At 39.4% G+C, this 24019-nt stretch overlaps 1 protein-coding gene across 1 annotated transcript; it reads right to left on the bottom strand.

Moving 5' to 3' along the window:
* Nucleotides 1-31: 31 nt before the first annotated feature.
* FAM91A1 (family with sequence similarity 91, member A1) lies at nt 32-23549 on the bottom strand (the record flags this gene model as incomplete). Its single annotated transcript, XM_009866652.1, has 19 exons — nt 32-181; nt 1432-1504; nt 2333-2446; nt 4778-4912; nt 5376-5524; nt 6225-6357; nt 7113-7199; nt 7472-7584; nt 11856-11974; nt 12891-13003; nt 13110-13148; nt 13911-14017; nt 15026-15088; nt 17290-17380; nt 18415-18528; nt 19702-19769; nt 21621-21678; nt 22576-22727; nt 23465-23549. Coding segments are annotated over 19 exons (1963 nt in total), but the record flags the coding sequence as incomplete, so codon positions are not given.
* Between the last annotated feature and the right edge of the window lie 470 nt (nt 23550-24019).

Below are 24019 nucleotides of genomic sequence, written 5' to 3'. Positions count from 1 at the left end.
CCCCTGACATTCTGTGATTCTGTGAACCAACCTCTTCCATCAGAAGCATCACTCAGCTTTCTGTTGGCGTGCCGACTTGAAGGATTCAACATAGTGACATAGCCACAAAAGTGCTGCAAGTCTACTTTGTTTCTCAGTATTTTCAAAGCCGTATGAATGCCCATGTTCACACGAGAGAAGTCTAGTAGAAAACAACACATATTGCAGCTTACTGTACAAGAAATCTCCTCCATAACAATATAGTTCATCTCTAGGGCAGGCTAAGCTTTTTAATCCAGATTTTTCTCTCTTATAATGCTCCACCTTAGTGATCACGCTGGCAGATCTGGGATAGCACGCAAATGAGCACAGTCTTCCCACACTAAGCACTAACTGGTATTTCATAGTGTAGTAGAAGAGCCAAGGAGAAACAAAAATGCAAACAGATGATGGTCTCTCCCCCTGACACACAGACACATACAGAGAGCAGAGATGGCTTCCCACTCAGCTAGGAATCAGATGTCCAGCTCTTTCAGTGCTGGTGTCTTTCATGGCAAATTCAATACAAGATATATGTTTCCACATATCTGAAATTCTGAAGAATCAGAATGGAGTATTAGAGTTTAATAAAGAGTTTCAACATTGAGTTGCTCATGCTAGCAGCTAGAGATTCCGCCTTCAAGATTTCTTGCCTAGCATCAAGTAAGAAGAGACATCCTAGACAGAGTGATTATAAAAGTAACTCATTCTGAACCTAGTAAAAACTAAATTAGGAAGCTAGCTCTACTTCCAGTTGGCCCAGGTATTTTTAATAGGTAGCTTAGATAATTTTATATTTCATACTTGGAAATTCATACACTTATGACAGCTTTCAGTTGAGAAGGCTATGGCCTCAACTAAGCAAAGTTTGTGTTCTACTCACAAAGGAATACTTTGGAACATGTTAATTCCCACCTTTCAGAATCAGTTAAGCTAGGCAGTCTTTGAAGAAACAGAAGATTTTGCTAGCAAAGCTATTCTTGTGTAAAAAATTCCATTGTATTTCCTAGTGCTATTAATCAAGGTAAGTTTGTTTAGTTTTGGTCCCATCTATCTTTCACTTAAGAGATGCTGAATAAAATATAGAGGAGATTTATTTACACAGTTTATAAATATTCTAGTTAATAAGCAAGTATACATAAAGAAAGATCCAGAGGTCTTTATAGAAGTTACTTCTTTACATCTGTGCCAGGAGAAAAGACAGGTGAGAAAATACATTTGAATTAGGACAAAAATAGAAAGGAGAAGACCATATCTCTAAGCTCAGAAGAGACTTGTCAACCATTTAAACAGTCTTTCAATTTTCTCATCTAACGACTTTTAAGTCCAAGAAAATTTGTATTAAAAGAGTTATCGCAACCCTACTACAAAAGGCAACACGCAAGAAAAATACAGTGGTGTAGAGTCAGTTACCTCCTTGTTGCTCAGCTTCATCAAATGGGAAAGGTATGTGCACAATTTCTCCCATTCCATGCATGCCATGCCCCTGAACATCAAGACATTTAATTAGAAACAGAAAAATATACTCATAGATATACACTTATATATATAATACACACTTAGCACTACTTGTGCTCCCTTTTAAGGAGAACCAGTCAAATAAGCAGACTGATATTTATACACTGAAATTCTTGTTTAGCTGAAGCAATTAAACAGAATACCCCACTCTTCCCCCTAAAATGCATGTGAACAAACACAATTAAAAACTTCAGTGAAGAGGGGCAATTTTGCTCTCATATTACTGGTTACAATTAGATTTCCTAATCACTGAGCATTTCTGGGGCAAAATGGAGTTTCCACCACTAAATACAGAACATTTTTCAGCAGACACGTCTGTCAGAAGTGGGCCTCTTAGAATGTGTAACTTTATGTTTGTCACTATTGTCACTGTAGAGCATGTTTTGCTCTAACTGTAAGAGCTAAACACCAAGCACTCTGAAAAAGCACATTTCTTGATTAACAGTTCTTACTCCTCACAGCTACCTTATACCACTGCTGTCTAGAAAGCTGTGGGCTCTTCGCTTTCATTCCAGTTGTCTATAACCCCGACACTCTCATAAACCCGCATCTCATTTCCAGCTAGCAAAACTTTGTTATGTCTGCCCATAATACAATAACACATACATGATACGCATTCAGTTCAAAGGTCATGTCTTGACCACCCCTGAATCACAGCAGCACTGACCAGAGAAGTTGATAGTATTTTTCAGCAAAAAAAGCATAGCTCTCCTACATTGTTAACGTCCTCTACCATGTAACAGTTTAACACAAAAAATTATGCATGTTTTCATCATTTATACAGAGCGCTCTGTACCTGAATTAGAACAGCAGAATGCGTCAAAGCATCATTCAACATCGTGAGCACATTTGAAGTAGGAACTACTCCTGGGTCATGGCCCCAAGATGTTATTAGTAAGCGATCATAACCCTAGAAGAGAGAAGTTAAAGAGTATTTATGGTAGTAAAGCAGTACACAAGTACATAAAGTGAAATATAAAAGTCAGGCATTAGCGTGGTGTTACCATCAGGAAGTTAGCACAGGTAACTACAACTCTGCAGTGTTATACTTTGTAGCAAGAATCACACTCATGTTCATATTCCTGGTAAAGACAGAAGTTTGACAACCTCAAAGTTAAGACTCTGTTTTGAACAGGAGGTATCTGTCACCAATTCCTGTAGAGCTATCTCATCGTAGCAGCCTCTTAGCAAATAGGAGATTAAAGTAATCCCATATAAATTTAAAAGCAAAAATATCAACTAGGTAAACTACCACTGTCAGAGAATAAAAGATGTATCAATCCCTAAAATATCTATCCAAGGGGGAGAGACAGGAAGACAATAACACCAACTAGGAAATAATTTCCTAGTCCCTCAGTTTTCAAGACTAAATTCTCCTTCATCTCCATAACATTTCTAGAAACATCTTGACAGCTCCCCAAGAAAACATCACTGCAACACAGTAGCAGAAATATTTACATAAGCACACAGAGGTAAAAAGCTCCAACAAGTTTGTGATGGTGCAGAATGTGAGATCATCTAGTACAAGAAAACCTGACTTATCTGTACACTGAGATTCAAGAGGTATTGAAGTTTTCCAAGGCTACCACACTAAATGCTTTTTACTAATAAAAGTGCATCACCCACACATTTACTGGCAGTTTAAACTAATGACGAACTATGGTTTGAATCAAACTCATGATCAATGGTCTTACAAAACGCCTTCTGCTCTAGGAACCTGAATTCACTTAATCCTCTGCCATCTTAAAGTCTTAAAAATAGAGCTATCTACAAAATTTTTGAAATCAGGAAGGGAAGGGACACATGAAAGAGGTTTGAGGAACAAAAAAATACATCTGCAGATCCTAGATCCAGAGATGACTACTGATGGAGGTACACCAAGGAATGCATATCCCTCTCGGAATGTCTCCAAACCATTCTAATACATTCATCTGCCCGAGTACTCAGAATAACGAGATGAAAACTGTAGAGGCCTCCCCGCAATTATAAATTTGACCAATAGTATTTTACAAATACCATTGCGAGCAGCAAGACTCAAACACTAATTTGAAATGCCGCAGAGCCTTAGTAAAGTCAACAGATACGATGATTTTCGGTTCAGGCAAGTTTAGAAGTTTCTATGGCCACTTCCACCTAGGTGTGCCCAGTATACAACTAGAACACCTAAAAGCATTCCTCTGTGGCACATTGTCCTTACTAGCACCTCAGTGGCAGAATCAGAGGAGGCAGCATCTGAAGTCTTTCAGGCACAAGATCACCTGCCCTGTTTTGTGGGACTCCTTGCCAAATTACTGTATGAATGCTACAAAGTTAGGTGGGTTCAAGGCTTGAAGGTATTTGTGAGAGCAACCGATCACTAGAGACAAGAATCCCAGTCACAACCACAAAATCACGAACAGCTTGGGAAGTTCCAGAACAAAACATGCTGAAGGCTGAAACAGTCGCAAGAGGAAATATTATGTATCGTGCCTATTCTTCGTACTCTCATCCACCGCTAGAGAAAGGCTACTAGGCTAAGAAGAGGTTTAGTCCAACCTATTGCAAATTTTATTTGCTTATTTAAACTGCAGGGAAAATTACAGCTTAGAACTTTAAAAGTCTCTGTGACAGATTTCTATAGTGGTCAAACTGGAAGTGACCAGCTTTACTATCTTCTAAACCAGTCAAAGTTATATGTAGAGGTGTCCTTTCTTGTATGACACTGGACAAGGCACAATATACTAGGTCTCTATCTTTTGATACAGCTCTTCTAGGGGGCCGGTTAGCTCAGTGGTTTGAGCGCAGTGCTGGCAACAACGGCCAACACCAAGGTCGCGGGTTTGATTCCCGCTTGGTCCCCATGTGTTGTTTGGTCTAGTCGAGAGGTGGCATCACTGCCCATGACAGGGAGGTTGGACTAGATGATCTCTAAGGTCCCTTCCAGCCTAGGCCATTCTATGATTCTACATCTTTGTAACGCACTTTAGAGATGGGCTTACAAATTTAAATTCACAATATCACATTTCACACTCAAATTGAAACGCATTGGAGACATGTGACAACAGAGACATAAGCAGCATTCGTTTTTCAGAACCTAGAAAGAAAACAAATCAAGATGCTGCATAAAACTTGCTTCTAGGAAAGGTACACTGTCTGCAACAAACTGTATCTCTGACTTCAACTGTTACCCCCCTAAGCAGCTTACAGCAGATCTTTGAAATCTTTGGAGAAGGGAGGGAGAATAAATCCCTGCATACACTACCTGAAAAATATCTGGAAGTTTTCGAAGACGTGTTCCTTTAGAGAGCAACAGAGAGGGCGGTCCTTGTCCAGTTATATGATAAATATACAGTTTGAACCAAACTGAACTGACTTCTGGTATTGCAGGTCCAATATGCTGAAGTGAGATTATTCAAGAAATTAGGAAGAACTTAGTATTGCAAACGTTACATGTACAGATATTGAAGAATCAACAATTTCAAAGAAATATAAATCTAGTCCTGCAGCACAGGAGTTCAAACATTACTCTGCTATCGACGCTTTTCTAGGTACTTAGTCCTGTATTGCAAGACTCCCTACAGAAAGGTGACAGTAAGGTATTTCCTATGAATAGAAATTCAAGAACAAAATATCTGTCATTGACTCTACTTGAACAAACAAATTGTTAATAAGTTAAACAATTTGCTAAGTAATTAGGTTTTTCCCCACTAAGCATGTTTTTTTATATTAATTGCAATACCATTCTACATGCCAATAACTGAATCACTTTAGAAGGGACATCAGACAGTTGTATCTAAAGCCAAGTTATTAAGAAGATATTACTAGATACTGGGGGGAGAAAATCCCCAGTGTTTTTTCACCTGGGGTGTACAGCTGCTAATAGGTCGAATTTCATTGGTGAGTGGTGCCATGGAAACGAGCAGAGTATAGTTTTTGTTGAGAACTCTGCTGCAGGTAGCTGGATCCAAGCCGAGCAAACTCTCACATCGTAAGAGGTCCAAGGGAAACCCTATGTTGAAAAAAGTAAGATTCTTGATATCATCACTTATGATGGAACATACAACCCAAAATGTGATTTCACCTTTTCCATTCTCCCCAGTGAAGTCATGAATAAAATATTTTTCACAACTAAGTTTTAAATTGTTGTGGTGAATTCTAATAAATTTATACACAATTTTAGCAACTCTCGTCATATATGTCCTTGTGTACCACAGGACTACAGCTTGCTCCTCGCCAGCTAACTGATCCCAGGAAAAGTACTAGAGAGATACTAAGGAAGTTATAATTTTTTTTTCTAAAGAAAATAAAAATCTCCCCCCATTAGAAGAATACTCTCCCTTTTATGACTTGAAAAATATTTCTTTGACACAACAAATCTGAATAAACAATGACTCCTTTATTATGGCATTCAGAAGCACGTTTGAAACAGATCTCTTCTTCAAGTTCGGCTTTGCCTTGGCATCATTATCCTTTTATCTGTTGCTTTGAACATTATGTCTGAGCCTTGGCAACCAAATCTGTCATTCAAAAGGCAAACCCAGTAAGACAGGCTCCAAGGACGATAAAAATAGTGACATTTTGGCTTTAAAATATTTTCAAACAAGTAGGATACAGATTGCTTTCTGAAATAGCGGTTTAATCAGAAAGCAGAGTCCACGGCAGGTAAGTAAACAAACTTAGACGGATTTCCTCAAAAGCATTCACAGTACCATTGTTTGGTTGATCAGACTGTACAGCTTGTGCCCCCAAGTCTTTATTATGTCGCAAAAACAGTATTGTGTTCCTCAGGGTAAGTGCATGATCGAAGTACCGCTGTGCTTCCCCTTCACCTGTGCTTTGAACCTGAACAAGAAACAAACAAGTGCCCACAAGTGGCAGCTTATTCCCACAAGCATCAATTACACAAAAGGAAAGATGAACAAATTAGCATTTTAAAACTTTGTCATGAGTAACGACCCTGCAGCTTACGTGAAAAGGTGATCTACAGCAATCATTAAATGAAAACTTAATCTTGGCCGTATTAGTCAAACTATGCCAGTCAAATCGTCAAAAAGTACACAAAGACAACGTCATCTGTAAATCAGAACTACAAGTCAGTCTTTAGGTAAAAGGACTTAAATGTCCAGTCATCCTGACTGGCATAAAAATGACACAGCAATTAGCAGCAGTCCTCCTACATAGTTCTACAGTTCTCTTTCCAGAATTACCCTTAAAAAGTTAATAGATTAAACATTCCAGCACATAATGGTCAAATTTTCATATGACTTTTAGAAGTATTAACACCTTAATAAAAGGAAAGTGATTTCCTTTGACCAAGCTCTAACGCAGGGCTGTGAACACACACTCAAGCAAATGTAGTTCACGATCTCACCGCGCTCACCAGACTCACCACACACCACGTGTCCCTGTAAGTCGCTAGAGGTATAAATGCTGTGAATAAGAAACATTTTAATTGAACCACTTAGGTCTGGCATGATAAGGTGCTTGTTCTTACCACTGTATTGCTAAATAAGAAGTTTTAAGTAATGAAAATACCAGGAGATTTTAGCTCCTGTAACCTTCAAGTGAAGTCTTTGGTCAAATATGTAACAGATTACCTTTTCCAGCTCCACCAAGAAGCTGTCAAGACTCTCATCTGACAGTTTCCCAACTTCAAACATAGTGACCGCATGACTTTTCAAGTTCTGCAACAACAAAACAAAACTGTCTTAAATTCTTCGAGAACAGAATGGCCAAGTAAGTCCTATTAAGCAAAAACATTTCTTAACCACAAAGAATCACAGAATATTCAGAGTTAGAAGCAACCTAGAAATATCACCTACAGAAGTTTTGAGGTTTTTAAAAATAATTATAGTTTTATTATATCAAAGTCGAAGTTTATATTTTTTTATGGAATAAATAAATATTACTCTAGGTATTTATTCTTGGAATAATATATTGAACGATTTTGACATACTGGTGAAAGATTTCCCATCATTAAAAAGGCAGTGAGAGTAGAATCAAACAGGAAGGCAATACGCTTTGTGTGTCCACCAGACAGATTCAGGCTGCTCACGCTGGCTGTTTCAGCTAATAGAGAACAAAAAGAAAATACATGATCATGTTTTGTTTTATTTAAAAATGAAATCATCAAGCTAAGTCAACTCTATTTAAAAAAGGAAGAAGAAACTGAAAAATGTTTGTTATTGCCATACTGAGTAGAGCAGCATTCCCTTGTCACTGCTAAACACTTCCTTGGGACAGGCCCAACAGGGAGACAGCGCACATGGCACGGGGGATTCCCTGTCCTCTCCCCACCTGGCTGAACACAGTGACCCAAAGGACAGGGGACAACAGCAGCAAATTCCTGCCCAGCACAGAAGATAAGTCTCCTCTGCAACTACCCCATCCTCCCAGACGTCCTCGCATAACAGACATGAGGCTCTGTGAGTGAGGCTAAAAGATAAGGATGATGGCTCACCCTGCTTGGAGGTGTTGGCAAGATTAAGTCGGGCATCAAAACTGCTTCCACAAAGTCAAAAAGATGGGATATTGTCACAGGAAGCTCCCTTCCGAATGGAACAGAAAGGCCAAGCCCACTTCTTAATGAAGTTGCTGCCTCCTTGGGGCACGGGTTAAAGACACGAAGCACAAACTCACTACTGTAGTATAGCCCTTGAATTACTATCCATTTTTTATTTTTTAGGTGAGCAGTGACGAAATTGCAACCAGAAATTCAAGGGCAATCAAGGGAGACTTCAGGACATTGGGACAAGGAATCAGGAGCACAAGCAGCGCTCTCCTCTATCCCTCCAGTTACAGGGAAAGACAAGGTAAGTAACAGGAAGAGCCAACAAATCAATACCTGGCTCCAAGCCTGGTGTCACCAGCAGAATTTTGGGGTTTTTGATCATGGGTCAGTTTATATAACATCAGGGCTGTTTGCAAGAGACAGAGTAAGAATGTAGCAGAAGGGGAAAAGGATCTTTGCACAAGAGTTATCACGATTTATTTGAAAGAGCTTTAAACTAGACCTGAAGGCAGAAGGGATAAAATCAAGCTTGATGAAGATAAGCCTAGGAGAGGCACACCAGTGTTTGAGGGATGGTGTTCTACCAAGGTCCTTCAGTCTGCTGTGTCAATGGAGGCAGAAGATGGAGAGACACGTGGCAGTACAGATGAAAGGGTCAGTCTGTCAGAAATCACAGAAATGCCGGAGAATGGTCATGTAGGGGTGAGGACTTCTGCCCCCCAAAAGGTGGCAGGATTAATAACCTATCTGAAGCGCATCTCCACCAATGCACACAGCACAGGCAACAAACAGGAGCTGGAAGCCACCATCCAACAAGAAAACTAGGGCATAGTTGTCATTACGGAAACACGGTGGGATGACTCACACAACCGGGGTGCTGCACTGGATGGCCAGAAACTCTTCGGAAGTGACAGAGGAGTAAGGGCAGGCAGTGGGATAGCCCTGTATGCTGGGGAGTGTCATGACTATCTAGAGATTAATGACGGTGACAACAGAGTTGAGTGTTTATGGGTAAGAATCAGGGGGAAGGCCAACAAGGCATGGTAGGTGTTTGTTACAGACTGCCCAACCGGGATGAAGAGGCCGATGAAATATTCTACAAGTAGGTGAGGGGAATCTCTCAATTTCTAGCCCTCATTCTCACAGGAGACTTCAAACTTGCAGATGTCTGCAGGAAATACAACACAGTAGAGAGGAAACAGTCCAAGAGGTTCCTGGAGCATGTGGAAGAGAAGTTCCTCACACAGCTGGTGAGTGAGCCAACCAGGGCAGGCACTCGGCTGGACCTGATGTCTGTGAACAGAGAAGATCTTGTGAGTGATGGGACAGCTGGAGGCCATCTTTGGCATAGAGGACACAAAATGATAGAGTTCTCAGTTCTCCGAAAAGTTAAGAAGAGGGGGTAGCAGAACTGCTGCCTTAAACTTCCAGAGGGCAGACTTTAACTTATTGAGGAGCCAGGCTGACAAGTCCCTTGAGAAGCATTCCTGAAGGACAAAGGAGTCCAGGAAGGCTGGACATTCTTCAAAGAGATCTTTAAGGTGCAGGATCAAGCTGTCTCCACACAGCAGTAGATGAGCCAGCAGGGAAGACCACTGGCCTGGCTAAACAGGGAGCTTTTGCTGGATCTCAGGGAAAAGGGGAAAAAAAAAAAAAAAAAAAAAAGAGTTTACAACCTTTGGAAGAAGGGACAGGCAACTCTCAGATTACAAGTATGTTACGATGTTACATACAAGGATGTTATGTGAGGTTATGCAGGAAGAAAATTAGAAGGCATAAAGCACAGATAGAATTTAAATTGGCCACTGCTATAGAAGACAATTAAAAATGTTTCTATACATTAGCAACAAAAGGAGGGCTAAGGAGAATCTCCATCCTTTATTGGATGTAGGGGGAAACACAGTGACAAAGGATGAGGAAACAGCTAAGGTACTTAATGCCTTCTCTGCTTTGGTCTTCAATTCTAAGATCAGGTGTTCTTCAGGTACCCAGTCCTCCAAGCCAGAAGACAAGGAATAGAATGAAGCTCCCATAATCCAAGAGGAAATGGTTAATGACCTGCTGCTCCACTTCAATGTATACACGTCTATGGGGCCAGATGGGATCCATCCAAGGGTACCAAGGGAGCCAGCAGAAGCACTCATCAAATCATCTTCCATCCTTTACCAGCAGTTCTGGCTAACCATGGAGGTCCCAGTGGACTGGAGGTTACCAAATGCGATGCCCATCTACAAGAAGAGCCAGAAGGAGGATGTGGGGAGCTACAGGTCTGCCAGTCTGACCTCAGTGCTGTGAAAGGTTATGGAGCAGATCAGCTTGAGTGTCACCACAAGACACAGACAGGACAAACAGGTCACCAGGCACAGCCAGCAGGGTTTTATGAAAGGCAGATCCTGCTTGACAAACTTGATCTCCTTCTATGAGAAGGTGACTTGCTCAGTGGATGAGAGAAAGGCTGCACATATTGTCTACCTGGACTTTAGTAAAGCCTTTGGCATCGCTTCCCACAGCATTCTCCTGGAGAAACTGGCTGCTCATGACTTGGATGGGCATACACTTCACTCGGGCTGGATGGCCAGAGCCAAAGAGTGGTGGTGAATGGAGTTAAATCCAGTTGGTGGCCAGTCACGAGCAGTGTTCCCCAGCGATCAGTCCTGGGGCCAGTTCTGTTTAATATCTTTATCAGTGATCTGGATAAGTGGGCTGAGTGCATCCTCCTTTGTGGACAACACCAAGTTGGGCAGAAACACAGAGGGACCTGGACAGGCTGGATTGATGGGCCCAGGCCAGTTGTATGAGGTTCAACAAGGCCAAATGCCAGGTCCTGCACTTGGGTCAAAACGACCCAAGGCAGTGCTACAGTCTTGGGGAAGAGTGGCTGGAGAGCTGCCTGGCAGAAAATAACCTCGGGGGTGTTGGTGGACAGCTGACTGAACATGAGCCAGCAGCGTGTCCAGGTGGCCAAGAAGGCCAACTATCAGAAAGAGTGCGACCAGCAAGAATAGAGAAGCGATTGTCTCCCTGTACTCAGCACTAGTAAGGCCACATCTCAAACTCTGCGTTGAGTTTTGGGTCCCTCACTACAAGAAGGACATTGTGGTGCTGGAGCATGTCCAAAGAAGGGCAACAAAGATGGTGAAGGGTCTAGAGCACAAGTCTTATGAAGAACAGCTGAGGGAACTAGAGTTGTTTACCTTGGGGAAAAGGAGGCTCAGGGGAGACCTTAACATTCTCTTCAATTACCTGAAATGAAGCTGTACTGAGGTGAGGGTCAAACTCTTCTCTCAAGTAACAAGCAATAGGACAAAAGGAAATTGTCCAAGTTGTGCCGCAGGTAGCTTAGATTAGATATTAAGAGAAACTTACTGAAAAAATGTTGTCAAGCATTGAAACAAGTTGCCCAGGAAGTAGCAGAGTCACCAGCCCTGGAAGTATTTAAAAGATGTGTAGATGAGGTGCTCTGGGACATGACTTAGTGGTGGACCTGGCACTGCTAGGTTAATGGTTGGACTCAGTAACTGCAAAGGTCTTTTCAACTGTAAAGATTCTATGACTCTATAACATGCTGATTGACTTAGTTCAGATTTGGTGCCTTGCATCAACTGTATCTATAATACATATCAGCCTCACCTTCAGAAAAAAGCTGTCTGACTATTGAATTTTAAACCAAGAAGTAGATCATCTCCCCCACTGTATATTCCATGTGAAATAAAAAAGGATCTACACAATCTGTATTTTACTTGTTTCTAGGCCCCTTTACAGCCTATGGCACTCTAGAAATATAAAAATAATTGATCCTAAGGTATTATAATTTACTGTTTGTGCTAACCTGGATCATCTTGACTGTTGGTATCTGTATCTGTGGCTGATGACCCAGCTTCCTGTATAGGACTTCTGTTTTCCCCACTGTCCCATGAAAGCAGCATCTTTTGAGGGTCCAAAGTACTCCTATTAATGTGAATTAAAACCCACATCTATCGGTCACTGTAGCACCAGAGAAGAATCTCTGCCTTCCAGTGCTAATAGTCTATGCATATGCGTACCCAATAAATGCCTTTCACCAGTCAAGCTTGATGTCTCTCAGAGTCCTGCTTTAGCTTCAGCAGAAAAGTTTATCCAAGGGTTTGAAAATATCAGATTTTGAAAAAGAGATAAAAAAAAAAACACACCAAACCACCATCACTGAAGAATCCAATAGGAAAAAAAAAACAACAAAAACCCAAAAAATTCATTTTGTTTTCACAGTCTGAATTAGCATTAAAGAAAATACAGGCACAGCGTTCATTTTAAATAGCTTAATGGAGATTGAACTAGAAGTGCCTGACAAATCTTAATTAATGTAACTTGGCATTTCAACTTGGAGAATCCATTGGTTGACTGGTATTAACATCACTTTCCCAGGACTTGATACAGATATACAAAGGGGTGAGAGTTTCAGCGACGGAACTGCAATGGTACCTGACAGCAAGCAAGCTTTTTGTATGTATCTACTCATAGCAGTGCCAAGAGACATTGTGTCTGTACTAGCACAGTAACAGCTGTTATTTCTGGCCCCAGGAGTCGAAAGAAAATGTATGCTTGTCTGCTTCAAAAGTGAGCAACTAGGCATTTAAAGGTCAAAAAGTCAGCACTAAGTAACAGCAACAAAAGCAGTACATTCAATTTACAGGCTAAATTACCAGCCCTTATTCTCTGATTAAAAAGAGGATCAAGTATTCTTGTCATTATACACATTCGAAAGCAAAGTGAGATTCACTGTTGCAGAAGTCCAAGAAAGCAACCAATGGCTTTACAACCAGATTTTGGTTCTAAGTGTTTTCTTCAAAGCGAAAAACAAGTCTCATGAAAGAATGAAGACACTTACTTCAGTCTGTTTATTGAAGGAACATTCTTCCATGATGGATGAAGATTATCCAGGTTTATTACTTGGCCTTTTTTATGAGCAAAGCCTAACCGGCAATACATGGACACAGCATTCTGAAGAAACACACATACACGTAAATAAGCAACTGCTGCGGGAAACCAGGTCGCAAGACAGTGAACTTTCCACATCCAGTTCAACAGAAGCATTGTACACACATACCTTTACTAGAGACAAGTCAATCTCTAGGACATTTGCAAGCTAGGACGGAAAAAAAAAAAAAAGAATAATCATCAATACAGTATTAACAATGGAGGGTAATTCACCATTTGTGAGCTTCAGCATCCTTTTGTTGGTTTTCTCTTTTTTTAAACTCAGCCTGTAGTGGTAGATGTAATTCTATCTTCATCAAAAGTGATGAAAAAAGGGGACAAAGTCTCATAATTGTCCTGTTTGAAAGCATGTAAAAAGTACGAGGTTTTCTTCCACTGTGCGATGTCTAGGTTAAATCACGTGTATCATTTCTAAGTTAATAGTGTATATCAGAAGACACAGAAAGAGGAAAACAAATCTTGGATATATTTATACGTGTACTTTTCAGGTAATTATTCAGCAAGTGTTGAGAATAAGTCCTTACGAAAGCATACTTCTCATATTAAAATCATACTAAGGCAAAAGTTACACTCCTACTTTAAGCCAACATCCTGCATGTTTTCACCGCCAAAGATAAAAATTACTTTGGTTTGTTATTTCACTCTAGCAAAACAGATTCCTATATAAAATAGTCTACATTAGACACCTCTGTATAAATTCATTCTAGCAGATGGAATTGTTTCACTGAATTGAAGCACTATAAAAGTTACATTCAGGATAAAAGAAAGAGATTGAATGTTAAGCCTGGTGACACCACTAAATAAAATCTCTTGGTATGAACACATATCTCTGCCTTAAATATTTTCAGCAGTATGCTTTGGGCCCTTTCAAGCATTCCTATCTCCCTGACAGGGGGTAAGCTTTACTTACCTCTGCCACATTAGTATGCTCATCTATTGAAACAAATATCTTGTACAGGAGTGTTTCAAAGTAATCACCTTGCACTCTGTTCATCACAAAACCTTCAAGTGGTGGCACTAAAAAGGAGAATTGCTTGCAAAATTACAACTTGATAACTTCGTTAAGCTGCATAATAAATAAAACTACTCGTATTTAGTTTTCATGGTACCTGTATTTTTGAGATTTCCCAGTCACAAAGAATAAAAGCCTAAAGACAGTATACATTATATTTAAAATTTGCCCACTCCTTAAGAAAAAATAAAGGGTGTGTCTCACATCATAGCCTTGCAGTCCCCAGATGATCCACAACAGATAATTTCCAGTCATCCAGCCATAAAATTATTTTCTAATGTGGGTGGAGATTAAATCACGGCTCTGATTAGAGTGAGATACAAAAAAAATCCCACCTCATCTACACACTCCAGAGCGGAGACTCCCAAAGCTATTACCTAAGCAGGATGTCTCTTCATTTAGAGGACTTTCACTTAACTGATCGCTACTGACAGGTACTTCTGCATGATCAGGTTCCAAACAATTCATGTCTTTGCAGATTACACTGAATTCAGAAACCCCCGAGACCTATCACAGCATAATGAGTTGTTCAAAGGGCAGCCATATGCTGTGCCAGTTTAAGCTCCTACACAGTCCCCAGACACAGTGCATGACTAGAATTGAGGTAACAAGACCATGAAGGATGGAACTGATACCTATAAAAAAAGTTGCATCTGTCTAGAAGTCAAAATCCCACATCCTTTTGCTAAGGCAACTACATTTCTCTGTGCTAGTCTTCCTTTTCATTACAGACATACAGCAGGATATTCATGCCATGCCTCTCTAAAAGAATATCATCTTACCTAAGTATGTATACAAAACAACCCAAGAACTCAAGTTGAAATAAATCCTATATACAACAAAAACATTATTTTAATAGGGTTGAAAACATTCAGGCAGGAAGAATTTTCATAGCTCAACTGTTTTGTTTCAGCAAACTCACACACATAGACAAGCAGCTTCCAAGACAGAGAACTACAGGATAATTGCAATGAAACCAAGAAAACACAGGTCGAATGCCATTATTTACTTACCTGCTATACAGCTGTCATCTGATATTGGTACATCAAGGTAAATAAATCCTTTGTTATATAAACCTTTGTAAATAAAAGCACATCATTTTAGATGAAAGGCATTTTCCAGAGTACTAATGATACAAAGTAGACTTCCCCACCAGCCAATTCAGAATTTAAAATTATTTTTCCTAGTAGCCTCCACAGTAGAATATTACTTTGCAATGCACGAATCACACAACTAATATTAAAGTAGCATCCCCCTAAATCAGACTTGCAGGCTGATGCACTACATTTGGAGCTCTACAAGTACTTTCAGGACAGCACAGTAGAATGACCACAGATTGAAGCAGCTACATTTGATAAAGATGTGTGTGTTTCTGCTTGTTAACTTAGTTTTCACCCTCAACACTGTAAAGAAGTGGGGTTTTTTACCCTGCATTAGATCAGCTGAAGATACTGGCTACATTTTGGTTCTCCCCTAACTCAGGCTGGAACTTGCACGCTTTGTAGCAAGGATACAAACTAAATCACATCAGTGCTGGTGGTCCTCACATGTCCTTCCCACACATCTTCACAGAAATGCTTTTTTATACAACTGCAGAAATAAATTCTGGGGCACTTCAAGCACAACCCACCAGCAAAGCTGCAGCAGATACAGACAGACATTGCATACAACAGGGACAACAATACAGTGGATTTTTAAATGCCTTTTTCCCCACACAAGATCTATTTCAGCACTAAGAAGTTCAACTGCATTCTACAGAGTAGATCAGCCAGGGAGAAGACTTTAAGGTAGGGCAAAACATTTCGGCACGGTTATCTTTAGAGTCTAAGGTTTTTAACAGCTATACTCTAGTAGTAAAGAACCAAGCTAAATTACAAAGTATAAAACAAGCCTGATAAACTGTCAATGGTTCCTTTGGTGTTACCCAAGATCACTCCATATTCATTACAGCAGGGAGGAAGTGCACCAACAACCCTCAGGTGAAGTGTTATTAATAACTTGACATAGAATTGTCAGGATGTTTCATAAACACACAGAGCTCAGCCCAGCTATAGCACATGTGTATAGATCTGCAGTATATCTAGTAAAATTACTACCCTCAGTAAGATCTTAAATGCTTGCATTAAACCCACAACTAACCTGAATTCATGCTGATACAAGTACTGTTCAGCACAGGCAGTGACACATACTCAGCGGCGCAAACTGATACGTATCAACAAACCAGCTTTCACAAATCAGGATGACATTAGAAGCCATCAGCAGGCTAAGGGTGCTTTTACTGTTTCTCCTTCAGATTCTGCTCTCAGAGCTGATACCACCTTACTGTACCTGAAATGCATCCATCGCATCATAGTTTGGACTAAGCTGTCCTCTATCCTCACAAAATCCCATCCCACTGGCAGTCGTTTACATTAACCGTCTGTACATTCTTTTTCTACCCATGGGTTGAGGTAGAAAGGTACATTACATCCTTCCAAACCTACTAAACTTAAGCTGTAAACCTCTCCACAAGCAACACTAGGCTATGCATACAGAAAGATCCTGAGGAATTTTCAAAATTCAAATTTTCTTAAGGCCCATACTGTTTCAGATCCACTCCAGAGCTTGAATTTCACCTGCCTCACTGTTGTTTTTAGGTTTTTTTAATGTTTTGTTCTGCTTCAGTAACAGGCAGTGAACATTTGCCTCAGTTTCTTAGGAAAACTGCAGCACACAGGTTTCATTGCTTGTAGCAACTAAGCATTTACAGACAGACTTCTCAAGGAGTTTGACAGTGAATTTGTACTCCCTTGCCTAATATAATTTGTCTATATTTAATACTAGAGATACTGAAAGGACACACACACACACACACACACACCACTTTTCAGAAATAGTTTCAGACCTTTTAGCCCCATTTTTAGGAAGTTCAAACAAAATGACAAAAACTCCCCATCCTTGACAAACTTTAACATCCAGGATTACCAACTCTGACATTCTTAATTTTACTTATTCTTGTCCTCATCTACATCCCCTGCCCCCACAACCTTTATTGACAGTTTCTAATGAAAGAATTTGTTGAATCATACAACAACAGAGCAACAGCTGTTAATACCTCACCCTGAAACCATTTATAAGATTTAGACTGCAGGCTGCACAAGCTCTTGAGTATTTTCCTCTACCTCCTCTTAGGCTTCAGCTATCTACACCCCCATTTATTCCTGGTTTTCAGACACGAGTCTCAGAATTTACTAAGCAAGATCTGCAGACAAAAAAGGAATGTTCATTAAAAACTTACTGTGAACTACATTGAAGTCTAATGAACCAGCAAGCTGAGGCCCTGAATCAATTATCTTATCAATAGCAGATTTCTCCGATGTCGTACAAATCTAGGTAAAAGAAAATGAGTTAGTCTTCTGTAGAAATAAGTCCATGCAACTTAAAACCATTGAAAAAAATCTCAAATATTTCAGCCTCAAATCAGTCATATATTATAAGAAGATAGGAAGTAACCCATGCATTTAATCAGGACATTTGCACAGAAGAATTCACTGCAGTTTCTTAAATTTTTTTACTCCTGTTCCCACACAAAATTATGCACGCTCTACGAACAGTACTTAATCATAGAGGTATTTGACCAGTGAAGTCCATGGTATAACAGGTTTGCACTTTAAAACTTCCAAACTGAATGTTCAGCCACACAACTGGAACCGTTCTAGACACAGCTCCATTACAGTATCAGAGTAATGTGCTCTAGGTTAACTACTTTGGGTTGATGGGATATCAGAATATAAGCAGCCACTGCCTAAGAAATTCCAAATAGCAGCCACAAAAAGATTCCATCACTGTTTTAGATATGTTCCAATATAAACAAAAGACTTACAGAGAAGGAATTAAATCCAGATCAAATGACTAGCTGACTGTAAAAAGAAACTGTGAGAATGAAAGTAGAATGAAGATGAAACATTAAGGCAGCTCACAAGTTCTCATATGTAAACAGGAAAAAAACCCTAAGGAGACACGAGGAGCAGAAACAATAAAAATATGTTTCAAATAAAGTCCACTAACATTCTGTTTTCCATTATACTGAGGATTCAGTGAAAACTGAGCTGCCAGTGCTTAAATACAAAATTTAGGAAAATTTAGGAAAATCAATTTTGTTGCTTGTTCCCTACAAAGCAGGTGTTCACACACAGTAGTTATCTCACACCGGCTGACACAAAACCACCTCTGCATTGTACAGAGTGGAGAAAGTACAAAGGAGAGAAACGGCAGAATATGTCAACAAAGAAAACATTACAATTTCCATTAGTTCCAATCTCTGTTTCCACAGAAGAGTTGTTATCAACTTGCAACAAAGCCCCTGTTTTCAGGGACTATCAGCATTCGACCAAAATGAGAGATGTAATCCATACTTAAATACCTTGATGTCATCCTCAGTGATGTAGCCAGACTGCACGACCCACCACGCTTCTATAGTAATCTCCACAGGTTTCACAGGTAACAGATCATGAGCAGTTTTCCTTCTGAAAAATTTCTGCAGTGGTACAGTCCATTTGAGATAGTAATAAAGAGGACTTCATGTGTGCAGTCAGTCATTTACCTTTATATACTGATTTTTATAAACATCTACTTTTAAGTACATTATATTCACAGTCTGGACATACACACATACTATTAGTCTTGTTATTTAGTAAAAGTGTCTTTCCTCTCTAAAATCACATGAAAATGGGAAGGAAAAAAAATATTACATATCTGATACTGTTAAGTCTTTCCATAAACCCCTACTTTCATCGATATGGTATGTGTAACTAATTAAACATCACCCTGTGTTTAAATTATTAACAACATTTTCTAATGTGAACAGGTAAAAAAGCACAGCAAACAAAGTAGGCAAATGGGGTATTTTAAAGAAGTTCAATGATTAAAAAAAAAAAAAAAAACCACAAAACCAAAATACATATTAGGAACACTTGTTATTTACTTTAAAAGACAAAGAATCCCACATTCTCAAGGAGAATGGTGCACAAAAAAAAAAAGTACCATGAATATAAGTCCAAGAAAGAAAAACTGGAGGGTAATGTTTATCTATGGACTTAAACAGCTTCTCTTCCATTGTATAGCCATTATTTTCGGTTCACTCTATCAGATTCATATTTTGGAAACCACACTTTTGGTTGAAGTAGCATTGGGAAGCACTTGGGATTTTCCTGAAGCAAAAAAGAAACTGTTGCAAACTAAACGTCCTACTCCTGTCACCAGTCAGTACAATGTTTTCCACATGTGCCATTCACATGCAAGGACATCTGCTCAGACTCATCACTGAATCAACTCTCATGTCCCCTTCACCTATAGAAACATGGAATAATTCTTCCAGACAGTATTGTTACTCCATGTTTATACTGATCAGGAGACAGTTTTCCAATGTAAATTATTTGAAAATACAAGTTTGGGGGGAAAAAAACCAACAACAACAAAAAAAACTTGCCTAGAACTGAATCTTTTTCTCTAGTATACTTTGATTCTAAATTAAAAAGCTTTTTATTAACTTCAGAAATCACAATATAATCAGCAATACACTGTGTCACACTCAACTAGCCACACTAATAAACTAACTAGTCTTATGAACTTATTCTATCCTCCATTTCCTATGAACTGATACAAAAGGGAGGCGAAAGGAAAGGGAAGGGAAATCTGAAGACAAACTTACTTTTGAAGACCTACATTGGTTCATTAGATCTATATACTGGTTTCTTCCTATACCAAGAAGTCTTAGACCTGAAAAATAAACAAGGTTTTGTTTCTCTTAAGATCAGTTTAAGATGAAGATACATAAAACATTCTTCAAGGAATCATACCTACTTCTATACAAATATTTTTAGTCACTCTTTCTTCCCAAAACAAAAGGACAGTTACGGGAGCTAAATTTGTTTCTAATTGAATTTGACAGAGAGCCATGTGCACTTAAAAACAGAATCCATCCCCATTCATTCACTCTGTATAGGTAAAAAAAAATATTACATATATCCCATATGACTCAAGTCATACAGTAGCAGGGAACAATTAAACCCTTTTCTCTCCTACACTCACATCAACAGGTAATAACTATACTTCAAACTAACAGGATTAAAGTTGTATCAAATTTTGGTCAATAGTTTTTCTTCTCCTAACAAAGCCCACATCACACACTGGGTTAGAATTCTAAACTAAGAATTAGAGCACGAAAGACCACATAAGAATCTAAGGAAGTTGATTAAGATATAGTTGAGTTAAGCAGAATCAAAATTTAATTCTATAATCTTTAGCCTTCAACCACTAACTATGAAGAGATACCAGAAAACTACTCATTAGGTTTAACCTACATTCAGACTTAGTTTTAACTCCAACCTTCTAGTCTGACATTAGTTTTCAATAAGAAAATATTGATAAAGATGTTTAACTTGACTGTACCATAGCCACTGATGGAAACCCAGAACTGCTTAGGGGAAACAAACAAAAGAACAAAACACAAAAACAACCAGGGAAGCCCTTCCTCTCTTCCTATTCCTAACTAATTCAGATTTCCAACAACTTGCAAGAGCACCAAGGAAACAAGTTCTCCTTATCTCATTCCCCAGTGAGAACATTATACAAAGACAAATTAGTAGAGTTAACCGACAATATCCTTTAACAAACAAACAAAGCCAACTGTTTTCAAAAGCTGCAGGCTGCCCCACACCTGGCTAAGTATTATCCTTAAAGAGAACCTTATAAATTCATCCCAACTGGGAGAAAGGAAGTCTTTAGCTATAACTAACTTCTGTGTCAGGTTTGATCAACACCCTCCATATGGCAGCAGTTTACATTTTGCCCTGCAAGACTTATCAGCAGGCTCTTACTCTGTTCTCCCCCACCAGGTTCAACATCTTTGCTTTCCTCATCTCCCCACTGCACACTCACAACAGTCTAACCGCAAGCGGGATAAAACATAAGGCACATCCAGAAGTGTTGTAACATACCAGATTCTCTTCTCTCTCTCTTTTCTGGTACATCAGCCCTGAAGCCACACTGCTGCTAATGCTCAGGAGCATCAAGAACCTTTCCGCGTCTCGCCACAGCTTTCTGCCTGACATCTCCCAAAAAACATGCTAGGGAAGGACCAGCAGCTCACCTGCTCACAACAGCCAGTAAGACTTTCATAGAATCATAGAATGGCCTAGGCTGGAAGGGACCTCAGAGATCATTTTAATCCAACCTCCCTGTCGCCAGCGACGCCACCTCTCGACTAGATCAGGCAACACATGGGGACTGAACTGGAAACGAACCCACGACCTTAGCGTCGTTAGCGCCACGCTCAACTGACTGAGCTAACCGGCCACCCAGAAGTCCAGGCAAACAGGAACGCAACGTAAGTAAGGATGGAAGCTGCACGAGAGCTTGCATGCGCCTGCCTGTGCTCAAACCAGCCCAATTCCAGCGCTGACCATCCAGACAGAACTCTGCACAGGGAGCCACAATATCACTATTTAAATGCTTCTATACTTTCATTCACATGCTTATGTTCAAGCAAACAGATGCCCACAAATCTATTCTCAGAAGTTCCTTATTTCCAGCCCTCTGAAAGAAGTAATGCAACGAGGTAATACTCACAGTCAGCAGCGGTGAAGTTGGGTAATGAATCGTAGCTTTTTTCACTGTTCATTATATCCTTGAAAAGACCAAAAAAAGACCCCAAAAAAACCCACCTTAGTTGCAAGAAGCAAGTTATTGTTTCAGAGAAGCATATTCTAAAATCTGCCTGCCTTTCTTTCTTAAAGAACAAAATGAAATTAAATCTATTAAAGTCAGTTAGCTCATCAAACTTGCCAACTGATTGATTAATCATTACACAATAAATACATGAGACTTCTGTTTAATGTAAGCTCTACAAAGAAAAATGCTAATTGAAAGAATAATAAACAAAATAATATATCTGTCGTCACAAAAAAAACTGGACACAGATTAGCTAACAGTAATAACAGTATAAGCTAACACAATTAATCCATTATGTCTGCAATCACTACATACAAAATTAAGAAAAGCACTTCTGATATCCAATGAAAATAAAAGGCTGCCAGAGTGCTGACAGAAAACAGAGCCATCTTTGTTCTCAGAAAAAAAGGATCTGCTTCAAGCTTTTGAAAAATCTTCTAATATGGTTAAGTGCCCTTTCCAAAAAAGAACAAAAAAGAATTCAAATATGCTGGCTTCTTTTTGTGTGTGTGTGTTAATGATAATTCTCTTTGTTATCTAACAGAATGAGGTATTTCTTTCACAGTTTGAAGTGAAGAGCCATAAATCTCAAACATCAGGAGAGAAAGGCTGGCCTCAGGGTGAGCCCCACTCCAGCTCCACATGACAAAGTCCAGCTCTTGGAAGGCTGATGGGAGCAGAGGGAAAAAAACTGCAGCTACAAGTAGTTCTCTAGAAACCTTCCATACGATTTCCTCTTGTTAGCACAACCTACCAAACAAACCACATGACAGTGCCTCGTATTCATCACAGGGCCACTACCAACATCCCTAGGGCAGAAAACAACATATTCTCACCACCGTTTTGTACTCACCTCCATTATGCTCGTGTAATAGGAAAATGGTGTCACCCTCAGACCTTTTACCATGATGTCAGACAAATGGTAAGGGTACAACATGAGATGATCTCGACTGTATTTTAAGAGATCCTCATAGTATTTACGTTCATCTTTCTTGACATGCTTAACTACAGGGAGAGAGAAAAAATTACACTGTTCTATAATGTTCAATTTTTTAAAAAAAAGGTGTTACAATAACAGGATTAAAAATAGTGTAGTAGCAATTGACAGAAAAGTAAAAACTAAAGGAGTGGTGCAGGGCATTGAATATCCAAGAATTTCTACACGGGATACAAGTACTCTCAGAGAATTAGGGATGGCATTAGAAGAAAGCAGATTTTTTTTTTTACAGGTTATCAGAAAGTGACCCATTGAGACAGAACTCATGCAGGCTTCAGAAAATTATCTGTTAATTAGTGAAACTATTAGTGAAACTTATTAGTGAAATTATTAGTGAAACTTTGGGAAGACAAATGGATGCAGTCAATGCAAAATATACTGAAAGTCTGTAAACAAGTCATAGCCAATAGCTCATGTGAGTCAGGGCCACTGTCTGTACCTCATCTGGTGACAGGCTTTATTTTATTAGTCAAATCCTCTCTTAACATCTCTTAATTTCTTGGAAAAGGGCAGCATAACTACAGCATGAATTCAGTTTCACTTGTCAAATCAGCAATCTTAAAGAGTGCTTCACTAGAAAAGCTGCCAAACAAACTTAAAAGTCGATACTTTTCTTGATGTTTTATCACTTCCAGGGAAGGAAGAACCTTTGAATAGGGCTACTTCTTGCAGTTTTGCTATGAAGACAAGCTCCCATCCAGAAAAATCACGTAGCAATTAAAAGTTCTGTAGCTTCTTTACTCACCTAGGTTAGTCCGGTATCGTAACTGATTGCGGATGCTGTAGAGTACGACCTGCCTGTCATATTCCCTCTGAGAATTTCCAAGACCCTTGAAAACACAAAGGCTTGTTAGCTGACATGCACAAAACTAACCTTTTACTTAAACCAGTGCAAAGCGTCCTATGAGGAAACATGCAGGGAGTTGTCAGTACTCAGGGAGTCCCCCAGTCCAACGTAGTGGTAGTATCTTTAATCTCTGTACAAGGGCAAAACTATTTTTAGTTACATAGCTCTCTCTACACAGGACGTGGAGGTAAGCATTAATCTTTAGATTTTTCTTCCTCGTACCATTCTGATCAAAAAGGAGCATCTAATTCTCAAATCAAAGGTTTTAAGGCATCTTTTAGAAGACATGAAGCACCAAGTATTCAGTGACTTGCAGCCTTGAAGAATTACCCAGATTTAGTATAGCAGAAACTAAGCATAGTGAATGACATCTGAAGCTTCAATTGCTGCACCTAAGAAGCTTAAAATGAAAAAAATAAATAATGAAACAGCTTCAAGTTGTAGCTTCCCATG

This window comes from Apaloderma vittatum, unplaced genomic scaffold (assembly GCF_000703405.1).
Source record: "Apaloderma vittatum isolate BGI_N311 unplaced genomic scaffold, ASM70340v1 scaffold17280, whole genome shotgun sequence".
Lineage (NCBI taxonomy): Eukaryota > Metazoa > Chordata > Aves > Trogoniformes > Trogonidae > Apaloderma > Apaloderma vittatum.
This window is presented reverse-complemented; position numbering and strand designations above follow the sequence as displayed.